The sequence below is a fragment of the Danio rerio genome, chromosome 24, assembly GCF_052040795.2.
Source record: "Danio rerio strain M-AB ecotype USA chromosome 24, GRCz13ab, whole genome shotgun sequence".
Lineage (NCBI taxonomy): Eukaryota > Metazoa > Chordata > Actinopteri > Cypriniformes > Danionidae > Danio > Danio rerio.
The window spans coordinates 23,329,761-23,345,000 of record NC_141044.1 but is presented as its reverse complement, the minus strand read 5'-3'; the positions used below and the strand labels follow the sequence as shown (position 1 = coordinate 23,345,000).

The window sequence follows — 15,240 nt, the reverse complement described above, 5'->3', positions numbered from 1 at the left end:
TTACATATCTCTGACTTTAACAATAAGAATAAAGTTCGTTTGGAGTGTATTGAGAATTATTATTTTTTCCTCCCAGGATTCATTTCGCACCAAGCTGCATCAAGCTGTAATGGTGGATGAGAAGGCACATAATATTATAAATATTGCTTGTAATATGTAATGAAATAAAGTTTTAACACTTTTTCATGCGAAAATGTAGTTCTTCAAAACTCAAATCTGTGGATTGTTAGTAATGTGTGTAATTTTAAGTGTGTTTTGCCGGTAGCGGAGATCTATGACCTCCAGGCGGTAACGGCGCTCTTTACTCATGTATCCGCCGAGAGGTGCCTGTCTTCAGGCTAGACATTGGGACAATTGCCCCGTCTTCGATGGCTCTATATGCGTCCGAAAATGAAGTTTTAACTGTTTTTCATGCTAGAATGTTGTTTAAAACTCTAATCTGTGGTTTATTTATATAGATAAAAAAATTTTTTTTTATATATATATATATATTTAATTCTGAGATTAGTGACCTCCAGGCGATGACAGGTGCCCAATACTCATGAAACCGTCTAAAGCAGACATTTACACTGACATTGAAATAATTGTTGGCTGTTTAACAGTCTTTGGTTTCATTAATTAATTACTTTTTATTCCAGTTTATTATGTTTTGGCTAAGCACACAGTTATGTTCATTAAATATTATTTCCTATTCTATGTTAACTGTATAAAATTAAATAAAGGTGCAGTACAATCAAAAAGATGTTGGTAACCAAATCGTTTTGGGGGCTATAACATTCTGTTATTATCTGTTAAAAGTTCATTTGTATTAATTTCTACGTTGAGTTAAAAAAGGGTTTGAATTTCTATAACTAACGTGCAAAAGATATAGCCCTGTTCACAGTAATTTGCTGTAATCATGCTACCTGCCGTAATTTCACAATAAAATTATGAATACAACATATTACTGTGAATTTTTCAGTTAAATACTGTGAAGGGATACTAATGTAATTTACTGTGAAAAATTACAGTAACTTGTTGTGAAAACCTGGAAATTTTTTACAGTGTATATTTGGCTCCATTTTCTTTTTCCTTTTTTTCCGGGAAGCACAGATTGCTCTAATTTTCAGTGCGAATGTTTATAACCTTTTCACCTGCACTTTTATACTTTGACCGTTTTGAGTTCAAGGCTCTTTTTGTGCTTTGCTGAAGACAGTAATTACTCTTCTTTTTTTTTCCTTGTCAATATTGTTGCATGATGCTGGCCATTATAAATAAAGAAAAAATTGAAGTCATTGTGTTGCTTTCATGTGTCAGAATATAAGAAACGGTCCTGGCGGCTGGTGACCGATTCACTGGCTGGCGTTAAAAGCTCTGTGGCTCGTCTTTGAAGATGTGCGCTGTCGCTACCTTTAGTGTTCCTTTCACTTTTATCCCGCTCAGTGTGGCTTAACAATGTCTCAAGGGTGAGGGGCCACTGTGTGTGTTCAAAGACAACAGTACGAGCGTCTCTCACCTGAAGAATGATGTGAAATGACAGAGACTGGGAGACGGTGGCTGTGTTTGCTGTCTGTTGTCAGACACACTGATTTATTAGCAGTTAGTCATCATGATATACTGTGACAATTGGGATTGATGTAGTGGTATGATGAAATATGAAGCTATGCTATTGCATTTAAACAATTTCATTTGGGAATTGCGATTATTTTTATAAATAAGCATATTAATCAAACAAGCAAACAAACTAATCAAGTTTACAACAAAAAATACATAAAAAGATATAATTGTTCATTGTTTTTGATAACAATTATTATTATTAAATTAAAGAATTAAAGGTGCAGTGTGTAAGTTTGACACTCAGTGGTCGAACTAGGTATTACATTCCTGGAACAAAACAAATGCAAGCGCAGATTTACTATCAAGTCTAAAAGCTGATTTAAGTTGTGTTCTAAATTAAAGCAACGGCACTTGATGGAAAATTTTCCTTATTAAAATGAGTGTTTGTGCCAACCAACACCTGAAATTTATATTTTAGAAACGGCGTGCACTTCTCACTGGTGAACAACAGGATAAACTGACAGTTCTTTCCTCAGGTACACTTCAAGTGCTTTATTCAGTGTTAAATGCAAATAATGTGAGTTTGAATGTCAGTTTACACAACATTTATTGCCATACTACTGAAAGCAACAGCAAATAGTTTACCTCAGATCTTGAAAATAAAATAAACCCTTTGAAATTGAACTTTAGAACTGTGACTCAAAATCAACACATGTCAGTGATTCGGCATTTACATTTAATAATGTTAAAGAGGTTTGATATGTATTCATTAGATTATACTGTAAACTCTATACCATTTCTTGAGTGAGTGCTCTATTCTGTGCTTATGAATGGCTGTATTTAAATTTCTGTCATGTTTCGTCTGGTGCAAACAGCCAAACTGCTTAGCACTGCAAATCTTTTCAAATAGCATATTGTAGGACAGGTCCGGATTGGCTAATCAGGAGGACCGGGAGAATTCCCGGTGGGCTGGTCTGTTTTTTGGCCGCGAGGGTCGTTGTCCCCTAGCTGCTTGCACTCTCAGCAGTTGCACTTTTTTCATTTATTTGTTTATTAGACTATAGCCTCACTCTTTTATTCATTATTTTGCCGCAGATCCGCTCTTTTTATTATTTTCTTGCAGCCCCGTGAGCAAAATGCAGCCTGCAGGTTAATGATGATGTAAGTATCATTTGACCCGAACAGCGGTAACTTATTCAATTTAAGAATTCGAATAATTAATTTTAATGAATATTTCACCTGCTCAATGAAAATCAGATGATTCACTTCATTAATAAATCTGACATAACTTGATCAGAAATCTAAAAAGGGTTACTTAATCTTTATAGCAAACGCTTGACAGCGCCATCGCAGTCTAGTGGTCAGAACGTTGCGCTACAACGCCGCCGACCCAAGTTCAAACCTCATCTGAGTAAATTATTATATATATTTTTAAGACAACACTGTTTGGGTTACTTATGTCAGGTTACAATGATAGGACTGCATATCTATAAAGAATAAATGTTCTCATATTTCTGAAAAACATTTGAAGTTCTGAAGCAGCTGTGTCCTCGAAAAAGACATGATAGTGTCATTAGTAACTGAATTGTAAATAATGTTATTTAAATATAGTCAGTCGTGAACTGAGGTGGGCCGGTCCAAGGCTTGAAACTCCAGGGCTGAAAAGGAGTCCCACTCAGGACATGTTGTAGGACACAGAATTACAATGTAATTTGCTCACCTAATGTTTATGTTCATAGTATTTATATTATTTGCAAATCAATAACCTCATGTGGAACGTGTGGAATTTGCGTCTCATTTTGGAGTGTGCTACTGTTCACTGGAGCTCACATTTCGGTCACAGATGCATGCTTTGAGAGCCTTCCTGAATGAATGAATGGATGAAATCGCTATTTTCCAACAAGGCCACCCGGGGTGCTGAAATTTAATTGGCTAAACTGGCAGTGGGTGGGTAAAGAGAACCAAAACAAAGACAGACCTTCCGGCACGGAAAGACCATTTTGCAAGCAGAATAACTGTGACTTCAGCATTGTTTTTCAGATAAACAAGAATGTTTGCTTAGCATGTTTCTTAAATATCTACAAAAAATTAATGGTTTTTTTATGTTTTAGAAGAGTCAGAAACCTACATACAGCACCTTCAAAGCAATTTAATTTCTTCAATGTAAAATGCTGACTTCGACACAAATCCTTCATGTTGTCGTTTTTACAAATGCAAGTGGATTAAACTTAAACAATTAAGTTGTCCCCACAAAAACTTAAGAGTTGTGTTGTTTCAACTCATTTTTAATACATTTGATCAAGCAGCAAATGTCACTTTTGTGTGTACATTAAAATGCAGTTTTAGAATACAATAAAAGTGTTTAAGTCAGAGAAAGTTTTGCTTTATATGTTTTGAATCTGCATGAGAATTCAGCTATTATACAAAAATATACATTATAATAGATACCAGTAATAATCAGGGCTGCACAATGTATCAAAAACTATTGTTATAATATTCAATTCAATATATCTTTATTTCTATAGCGCTTTCACAGTGTATATTGTGTTAAAGCAGCTAAACATAGAAATTCTATTTAACTGGAACTGTCAGATTAGTTTTCAGAGCTGAAGTTCAGTTTAGTTCAGTTCAGTGTGGTTTAAATTTTACTGCTGAGCAAATCCATCAATGCACAGCTCCACAAATCCCAATTACAATGATAATAGTATATGCAATATCCATATTGCACAGAAGTGCAATTAAGCATTTGTGTTCTGCATGCATTCATTCATTCATTCATTTTCTTGTCGGCTTAGTCCCTTATCCGGGGTCGCCACAGCAGAATGAACCGCCAACTTATCCTGCAAGTTTTTACGCAGCGGATGCCCTTCCAGCCGCAACCCATCTCTGGGAAAAATCCACACACACATTCACACACACTCTCATACACTACAGACAATTTAGCATACCCAATTCACCTGTACCACATGTCTTTGGACTGTGGGGGAAACCGAAGCACCCGGAGAACATGCAAACTCCACACAGAAACGGCAACTGAGCCGAGGTTCGAACCAGCGAACCTTTTTGCTGTGAGGTGAACGTGCTACCCACTGCGCCACTGCCTCGCCGTGCTGCATGCATAGGTTGTTTATTCAAAAGCTGACCAATCAGATGAGGCCTTTATTATCTTTATCCCCACCTCTCCAGAAGGTGCTGTTAGCTGAACATAGAGCTGAACATAAAAACTAATGCCGGAAGACAAGAGAGGAAAATTACAACAGCCAATTAGAATTGCAATATCCGCTGAGGTTTCAATTAAAAGTATAATTTAATATAATATAATTTAATATAATATAATATAATAACTAAATGCTGATAGAGGGCATAGAGGGATAGTGGAATAGAGTTTGCATGTTCTCCCCGTGTTTGCGTGGGTTTCCTTCAGGTGCTCCGGTTTCCATTACAAGTTCAGGGACATGCAGTGTAGGTGGATTGGGTAAGCTAAATTGTCCGTAGTGTATGTGTGTGAATGAACGTGTATGGGTGTTTCCCAGTGATGGGTTGCAGCTGAAAGGGGGGTTCATTCTGCTGTGGCGACCCCAGATTAAGAAAGAGATTAAGCCGAAAAGAAAATGAATGAATGAATGAATGAATGAATGAATAAAAGCTGATAAAATCGTTTTTTAAAGTTAGCTATATGATAAGAAATATTTTTATTGCAATACTTAACAACAAAATTGCTTGTTTTCCCTAGTATCGTGCAGTTAGTAATAATATATAATGTAATAATCTTATAATGATATCACTGAATATAATGATATAAGAGATAATACATACTGTAAAATATCTCAAAAACAATCTTTATTATAATTGTCCCACTTAAAGTTGTTTTGTGTATGAACTTGATAAAAATATATTTTAACAAATTAATTAGAATAGTTAAATATAATAACAGTAACAAAAGTGCTCTTATTACAAATGTTGCATATACTGTACTTACTATAGCAAGTACAGTACAATTAAGCAAGCACATTAAACTAACCCTAACCCTTGTTAGTGTGTATGAATTAATATCATTAAGTAGTTAAATGAATGATTACACGAGCAATGACATTAAAATAAATACCATAAAAACATATTTTCATCATTAAATGTCCATAACAGCTGCATAACAATAGAATGTGTGTATTCAGGCTTTACAGTATGAAGTATATGATCATGTATAGCTTAAATAACAAGTGTGATTATCACAACTGATCTAGTCAGTTTCAGCAAATTTTGCAACTGGGTGGAGACACACTGAAACAACAACATCGCACAAGTGTGATGTTTAAACACAAGCAGACATTAATGGGGATTTTGGGTCTTTGTATTATCGCTCTTCTCCTCTGTTTGTTAGTTTTTCAAGTCAATTATGTCTGTAATTGACTAATTGGCAGTGTTTATGTTGTGTGTGCAGTGGAGATCGTCCCTGATGAAAGGAGCCACTAGGGTCACTTCCTGATGATGACAGTAAACATGGGTAAGTTGTGCTCTCCTGTTCTTCTTTCTCTTACAGCACACACACGCACACACTTCCTGTAAACAGTTCCTCACAGCATAGCCAAAACACACACACGCACTTTCAAACATGCGTGAAACATATACCAAATCTTTGAATGTTTAAGATGAGTAAGATTTGTTTTGATGTTTAAAAGAAGCCTATTCTGCTCACCAACAGTTATTTGATTCATTATTTATTTTTTTTTAAATGTAAAATTGAAATTTTATTACAATTCAAAATAACTTTTCTTATTATTAAATGTGGATTAAAATTTGATCTAGATTTGATCTAGATTTGATGATTTTTATGACAACTTGCTTTAGTTCATATCTCGAACAGTTTTACCTATTAAAGTTTTTTGAAATATTAATGACAACAGATTGAGTTGCTCTACAAATATGTATTTTTATTATGGCAAGAATAAAATCAAAATAAAAGAGCACACTTACTTAAAAATACAGATGTTTTTTTGTTTTTAGATTTAGCCCACTCCACAGTTCACACATTACTGTCTGGCTAGTTTCTGTCCTCTATTATGCTAAAAAGGCAATAACATACCTGACTATTATCACCAATAAAGCCTAGAGAAACGGCATCAGAATATTGTAAATATATAATATTGTAAAATAATTTTTTCCAGTTATCAAACAAATAATCTGTTCCTTTATTATATTTTTGTAACCAATAAATTATTTCAAATTCACAGTTGTTTAAATAAATTAGTGTAAAAATCTAAGACTGGTGGAAAAACATATTCGGTGATTGTGTACGTGGCTCACTTTTGCCATGGCCTCTTTTGATTTTTAAAAACTCATTTTTAAAAAACTCATCATTAAAAACTCAAAACTCATTTTAACAAAAACTTTCTCCTTTCCCACGGCTGTTGCAATTTCTAGCCAAGAGTTATTGATCATCTGGTTATCTCAATGTATCGCACTGTTCAAAAAATGCCGTACGCACCGCCAGCCGAAATCATGTCGCACGCACCCAAAGCGAACATCTGCAAACTCCATGATGACGTCATATTCGCTGCGTGCACTCAAGCGAACAAGCGGACACGTCGAGTATAAACCAGGCTTTATGCATCAATTATGGGCTCCAAGCTTTTTCTTCATTGAGATACTTTGAATTCTTCTTCCATCATTTGTAATGTTTCTATAATGCATTGTTAATCATTTCTTACCAATTTTTAAAATCTGTTTTATCTATTATTTTCTGTATAGCTCCTGACCATGACATATTCACACTAAATGGTTATTGTAGACACCTTTAAGGGATTATATGCTGCATCTTTAATTTATTTTCTTAGGTAAGAAGAAAATTCCACTTACGCATCATACCCTTTTTTCATTATAAAGCTTGAAGCATCAGAATTGGTACTCGATATCTGCCGATCAACATGACAAGGAATCGTTACTCGGTATTGGCTGCAAAAATCCTGATTGGAGCATCCCTGTTGACATCATTACTGTAGTCTTCTGTGTCACATGATCCTTCAGAAATCATATGCATATATGATGATTTGAGTTCAACAACATTTTGTTATTAATTTCAATCTGGAAAACTGTTCATTCCTATATGTTTTTGGAAACACTGACACAGTACCGTTCAAAGCTACCATTAAAATGTATTTACTTGTATTCATTTAGAGCAGTGGTCCCCAACCTTTTTTATCACCATAGACTGGTCGACGCTTGATAATTGTACTGTGGCTCGGGAGGGGTGTGAATGTTAGGTGGGTTCTACAGTACGTAGATTGATATGCGACCATCAACCGTTTTATCAGACGATGACAAGCTGACAAAACATGGCTTATTTATGGAGAACATTAAAAATTCCTGCAGTGTTTGGGATGTTTTGTTTTTCTGAAGTAGGTAGTCTACCGAAATGTGTATATTCCATAAAAAGTATGAAGCTGCTTGGTCAGTTCTTGACATGTGACTTCTGTACATGTGACTTTTCAGCTTTTTATTTTTAATAAATTTGCAACAATTTCAAAAAATCTTTTTTTCAAATTGGCTCTATGGGGTATTGTGTGTAGAATTTTGAGGAAATAAATGAATTTAATCCATTTAGGAATAAGGCTGTCACATAAGATAATGTGGAAAAAGTGAAGCGCTATGAATACTTTCCGAATGCACTGTAGCAGAGAGAATCAATAAAGTCTGGCTGCAGATTTGCACTTGCACCTACAGGCTTGCACGCTCAGACTTGCACGCTCAGGCAAGTGACATCATTTACAATCACCACCTGTGGCCACTTGCATGAAAGTCCTTTGGTAATTTAACTTAAGGGTGTCCCTGAGATAACGGATTTCATTAAGATCGTTGCAACAAACTTCTTATCTGTCACCCTTACTCCAGTGCCTTTGTTCTAAGTGTTTCACTGTAGTTTCTGGCAACATACAGCAACGAGTGCCACAGTTGCTATAGTTACTTAAACAGATCGTAACGAACCATGAATGCTTTCCTTACAACAGCTCTGCAGTAATGTTACACATCATCTGTGTCACTTTCTTTGCGTTAAGCGAGTCGAGACGTTCCCTTATTCAGTCGATCTCGACATCTCGACTGTCATGGTGTACAACTTAAGTACTTAGAATTATTTGACAATGTCGTCACTGTCAACACAAACGAACTGGAAACTTACGTTTGTTTTATTTGTGTAGATTTTCAAGTGACAAGACAGGTGCTGGTGTTGTTTGTAAATGACGTCACTTGCATAAGAAGCGTGGGTGCCTGAGCATGCAAGCCCGAGAGTGCAAGCCTGTAGATGCAAGAGCAACTCTGCAGCCAGACCTTTCTCGAGAAAATAGATCATTCAGATTCGGATTATTAATAAAACGGAAATAATTCATGAGTACTTGAGCAACCAATTGATCCAAAGGCCGGTACCCGTCCATGGCCCAGGGTTAAGATGGCACATTTAATTGTTTAAAAGTGAGTTAAAGATATTTATAATTTAAGCAAATATTTTAACCTTCTTTTCAATAACTGATATAAATTGAACATCAAATCAGCATGTTGGAATTGATTTTTGAATGATCATGTGACACTGAAAGACAGAAGTAATGATTCAGAACTTTATCAATAAATTTAAATTTAAAAACAACATTCAATAAGGAAGCACTTATTTTTAATTGTAATATTTATTTATCTTTTACATGACAGTTTTTTTTACCTTTTTGATCAAACAAATAAAGTCTATGTGACTAGAATAGGCTTCTTTAAAAACATAAACATAAAGCAATCTTACTCATCCCAAACTTTAGACTGATGGTGTATTCATAAGCTGATCCCAGGACAGGCCAGGTTATTTGACACTTCAGAGTTCTCAAGCATCAGAAGAATATTTCTACATAAATTGCTTTTTTATGTAAAAAATTCAAAACCAGGGGAAAGACTGGCAACATCTGTTCCAACAGATTTTAACTGAAATGGTTGGAATTTTATATAATGTATTGATAAAGGAAGCTACGCTGGGTAATTCACTATACATCATTAAGGCAAGACACTGCAAAATATATAAAAAAAATAAAATAAAGTTATCACCAAAATTCCCCATTTGACTTGTTACATCAGGAATTTCAAACATTTTCGCATTGCTAGTTTTCTAAAATGTTGTAATATGCAAGTGGAACATTTAATTAAACATGCACTAATTTGAATACATTTTTAACACAAAAAATCATTGGATGCATTCAGGTTTGAAATTATTATTATTATTATTATTATTTTTGACATACTAGGGTCAAAGATTTGACTGAATGAATTTACAACTGAAAAAAAAGCATGAAAAATGTTGAAGCCTGCAGTTTTCCATCGTAAATTTTGAAATGAATATTTTGTTTTACATTGTGATACATTGTGGCACTTAATGTGTGCGCTAAACTGCTTTGCATAGTTAAGGTTGCCCTTGGCTGGTTCATATTGACCTGGCAGTCCTGAAAGTTGCATCATCAAGTTATTGTGTGCCTTAGTTCCGCATAATTTACTTATGATGGCATGCTAAAATGTTTTCATGCAACCATCATTATTTCAAGGACAAGTGCAGCTAAATCCTGGGGAAAGGTTGCATTTATTATTGTTCTCGTATTTAGTTATGATTGTATGTTATTTAGGTTTACATTCTGAAGTTTGTTAGTGAATGTCGACTTGTATTCATTGGCACTTTTGGAATAGTTCCACATAATACATTATAATGACTGAAACGTAGTAGTCAAATCAATCACATGTAATCTGATGCAACTTAATCTGAATGCACCCATGTTGTAGGTTCAAAAAGGGGCTGGAAACATTTCTCTGAGATTTTAGTCCATATTGACACGAGAGCATCACACAGTTTCTACAGAAACTGGGCCAAGATTAGACAGTATACAATTCTCATGGGTTTAACTAACAAACAATAAAACAAAAAACCGGCAACATCATTCATTCATCCATCAAAACACACGTACAATGATACTTTAAAACTTCAGAACATCTACAGGCCAATGTTTCAAACTCCAAATCATCTAAAATCTTTTTAAAAGCATGTAGTGAAACCAACTCTTTAAACTGCAACTGTGTTTGGAGATTATTCCATGCAAAAGGTGCTTCATATTCAAAAGGCTTTTTTCCGTTTCAGTACGCAACACTGATAAAGATAATAAACAAACTCCCTGAGACCGAAGGCTATAGCTAAAGAAAGGCTTTTTACAAATGTAAGTTTGGAGATATGAGGGGAGTAAATCCAGAATATATTTATAAACAAAGATATGCCAAAGCTTGAGCCTACGAGTGGACAAAGCAGACCATCTTAGATTCATGATGTAAGTCTCTTGTTCCAGCACATCTAAAAGAGGACTTTTGAGTTTAGTGAAATCATTGTTATGTTCTAGAAACCAACTAAATTCTCGACTTTTTATTCATAGAGTGCTTTTAACACCATAACTGGACCCAAAGTGTTTTACAAAAATAATAATAATAATAATAATAAAATAAAAATAATAAATAATAGGAAATAAAATTACAGATTATGCTAATGGAATACAAGCTAAATGCAAGCAATAATTAAAAAAATAGCACAAAACAGTTATATATTTTCAAAAGCTTGGCAAAAGACGTGTTTTAAGTGTTCATCAGATGAAGGACGTTCCAGAGTTGCCACAGAAAAAGCACGATTGGCTCTATATTAAAGATGAGATGTGGAATTGTAAGTAATTTATCATTAGAGTGCAAAAAACATTATCTTTGATATTATCATTATGTTTGTACATTTAATCATCAAGTCCAGTGATAGAGCATGCACACCCCTAAAAACTTACAGTAGTGCTTTGTAATGAATTCCGTATTGAATTTGTAACCAATGCAGGTTGAATAATGCAGGTGTAAACCAGTTTTGCAGTGATTTAAGATTTGTGAGAGTGTATTATATGGTATACAGGAAAGCATAAGATCAGGCGTACTTAATAAACTGTCAAGCGAGTGTAGATTTCATTTAAATTGTTTGGCACATTGTCAGTAACTGTGTTTCCATCCAAATTTCAAATGACAAAATGTTTAAATACTATGTTAAGGATGAGCAAGTAAAGCACTGTTTTTATCCCATGCGTTCTTGGACAAAAGTCATCACTTCATGGCAAACTACAAAGTACAAATTACTAAGAATTAAAAAGGAATTTGCTGAAACTGGTAAAACCACTCTGGCTCTTTTTTCCATGACTTGCGTCTCTGAGCACAGATGACACACTATAATCAACAGTGTCTTGTTGTCTTCTATGCGGATGTCTGATGTTTGGGAATGCCGTCTTATGACACAGTGCAGAGAATTTATTAAACCAAATCAGTTTGATGACTGACTTGGCTCAGATACATAAAAAAAAATATTAATTGCATTTACTAACATGTTTTTAAGGTTAGTAGTTGCAAACAATGTATATGGGCTATAATATAAACAAACTAATTAATTTGAACATCACTTTATTTAAATGCAGGCAGCCCAAATAAACTCTTTGCGACCAGTCACCTTAAAAAAATGTGTAAATCCCGCACAAAAAAATGCAGGTTTCAACACAATTCCTTCATGCTGTCTCAACACAAATTGATTAAGTAATTTAATTGTTTTTATAAAATTATGTTCCCAAATAAATCATTAACCAGTTGAAAATCTTCTCTCACCCCATTTCATACTGCTCATTGTGTGTGTGCGCGAGAACTGTAACGACACTTCCTTAGTCTCACGTTCTCTGCAGAGACCCACTGAGATGTGCCCTTTTGAGGCTTAAAATAGTTTCTAAATCTCTTAAAATGTCCGGGAGTCCACTTTTGCTTTCTAAAATTGTTTTGTTTTTGTATTACACTTTTATTATAGACTATTGTTTGGCTTCATAGCTGACAGCGTGCACAGTCGCGAGAGAAAAAGTAAATAATAATTTTTTAATCTAAAGGATTTAAAAAGACTTTACTGCACACTCTCAGAAAAAAATGGTACAATGTTGTGCTAAAGAAGGTACACACCCTTGTCACTGAGGCAGTACCTTTTTATGGGACAGAATTGTACCTTAGAACAAAGAAACAAATTTGTACCATTGCAGTTTGTACCTTGACATGACATGAATCATACCATGGGAAATCAAAATTTATCTTTTCAGTGTCCCAAAATGTACTTTAAAAAGTTAATAAAATCTTAGCTGCTTTTGGTCGATTTAAATGTACTCCTGCTATTATAACTCTTGATTTTATGCTTGTTTCAACAGATACCGGTCTCCAAAATGGACCTGGACCGCACAAGAACTCGCAAGGTTTGCAATCTATATATATATATTTTTTTAAACCATTCATAAGCACTCCTGATAGTACTGATGCATCAGTGTGAAGTGTGTGCTGACCTTGCCTACAGAGGTGACAATAATGAGATGGTGGCCCAGTTGGCAAAACTAAAAGCAAACATAAACACACCTCTGAAACTCTTGCATCATCCGCATTCTTCTCTCGTCGAACATAAATTTGCTTCAGTGTGGGACAATAGTACAAGGTGAGTCACATAAGGCCTGTCAGGAACACTTTAGAATGAAGGGTCATAAATGAAGTTTTGTTTGCATGAAGGAAATGAAGTCATGATCTATGATATAAATAAATGACATTGTTTTAGTGAGGCACAATATTGGCAGCCTTATTGGTATTAAAGCTTATGTTTAATGCTATCATTTTAGAGGGATCAGAAAAGAAGTTTCATTGTTTTCTTCGGTTTATTATTTAAAATTAAATCAGTTGCTCACTCTATTATTTGAATAGTTCAAAAACACCTCAAAGGCCCCATTTAAACTAATATGTTTTCATTTTAAAACGCATACATCCACATTACGCCGGAGTTTTCGAGTTCTAAAACTGGAGCATCTTGGAAATGCCAAAGAGGCTGTTTTCATTTTAAAATTCTGCTGCTCCATGTCAGTGTGGATGTCTAAAGGCGGAGGCGTGGCTGCAGACATTCGCCTGATCTGATTGGGGCTTTTTCCTCTATAATAAGTAGCCTACACAAGGTTCAGTCTTGCATCCTTTCCTTGTAAGTACAGACTTCGCAAGTTTGATATGGAAAACAAACTCCAGAGGAAACGTCAGTAAATTTTCAAAGGGAGCAGTGTACTTTATAACCTCTCACATGACCCTGCTCAACAAAAAAATGCATAATTTCATTTCGCATTAGCAACTTAACTGACAGCAGAAATGTTGAGGCGTCGTGTGGCTACATGTTCATATAACTGTCAACCTCACTGTATGCTATTTTTATAACAAAACGTAGCCTATAACATAACTGCCCATCTTTCATTTTTATTGAAAAATACGAAACATATAAAAGTTTAACGTACAATAAGTTTATACAATATTAAAAATAAAGGTAAGAAAACAGTCAATATGCAGAATTAGTGTATGCGGTTACATAAATTAATATATTAGCTTATCTTTGTGCTCAGCCAAAACATGTTACCTGAGATCAAGTAATAGATTCAAAACACAGATTCAAAATAGATTCAAGTCGGGGGGTATGTCGTCAGATATAGACAACAAGATGAAATATATATCACGTTTAACAAATATAGTTAGATTAGATCTAGGGGTAGATCCTAGATGAACCATCTGACGTGCGCAGCTGTGGCTGACTGCCTGGAGCTCAGACCTCTGCATTCTCTGCAGCGCATGTCAGAGTGTGTGTGTGGTCACGTGATGTGTGTTTTCAGCTGAGTAGTGTGGACAGAAAGCTGTTCAGAAATGCTAGGTGAAGCTCCAGTGTGGACATAGATTGTTTTCATTCAAAAACGCCATTTTAAAATGAAAACGTATTATTGTAAACAGGGCCTAAGTGGCATCTAAAACTACCATAATAGAGCATTATTTTTTGTTTACGTTGAATTATTTCACTTTGAAGACCATGAGAAGATTATTGTTTGCAATAAAAGTGAAATACTAAACCTACATGCAGGAGCCTGATAAAAAGGCTCATTTTACAGGAACATTTCAGACAGCATTTAGAGTATCTGAACTCTTCATTTGTCTTTTTTGTAATCTAACAATAAGACACATTATATGGTCAAATCTTGTTATCAGTATAGGGGACTTACCTAATAAGCGAGGTAAGCAGCCGCTTAGGGCCCCAGGGAATTAGGGGGCCCCGAACAATGCCATGAAGCCTATATTAATCATACTGTAGCTCTATTATAAATTTTATGTCATGTGTTATAAAAATCTGTTCATAACCATTAAGGTTTTCACATATTTTTTCTCTTTTCAAAACTGGGGGACCCCATGAATAATGGAACGTTCCAATTGTAATGCACATTCAAATATTAAAATGTAATCACAAATATGGCTAATTAACTGTACATAATTAGTTTGTGAACTTGTTTTTATTTGTGAATTTATTGTATTTAATTTAACAAATTACATATTTTAAAAGATGTAAGGTTCCACTTAAAATATATTTTAGCATTCAGTTTAATTACAAAAAATTGAAGAATTTGCGTAGAAAAAAATATCTATAGAGAAAGAGAAGGTTTTGAGTTTCAATGGTGGCTTATACCTGGAATTGCTTAGGGCCCCCAAAACACTAAGTCTGCCCCTGCTTGTTATTATAGTGTGAAAGGTAATCTCCTTATTATTATAATTTTGTAAAATAACAATTCAATTTTAAATATGCTAATGCTAAAT

At 34.6% G+C, this 15,240-nt stretch overlaps 1 protein-coding gene across 1 annotated transcript in view; it reads left to right on the top strand.

Moving 5' to 3' along the window:
* map3k22 (mitogen-activated protein kinase kinase kinase 22) overlaps positions 1-15,240 on the top strand; it is a 119,306-nt gene that overhangs the window by 33,549 nt on the left and 70,517 nt on the right. Inside the window, 2 exon segments of the mRNA NM_001423668.1 lie at positions 5,975-6,037; positions 12,795-12,839. Of these exon segments, the coding sequence (NP_001410597.1) occupies positions 6,019-6,037; positions 12,795-12,839 (64 nt within the window). The 5' untranslated portion in view covers positions 5,975-6,018.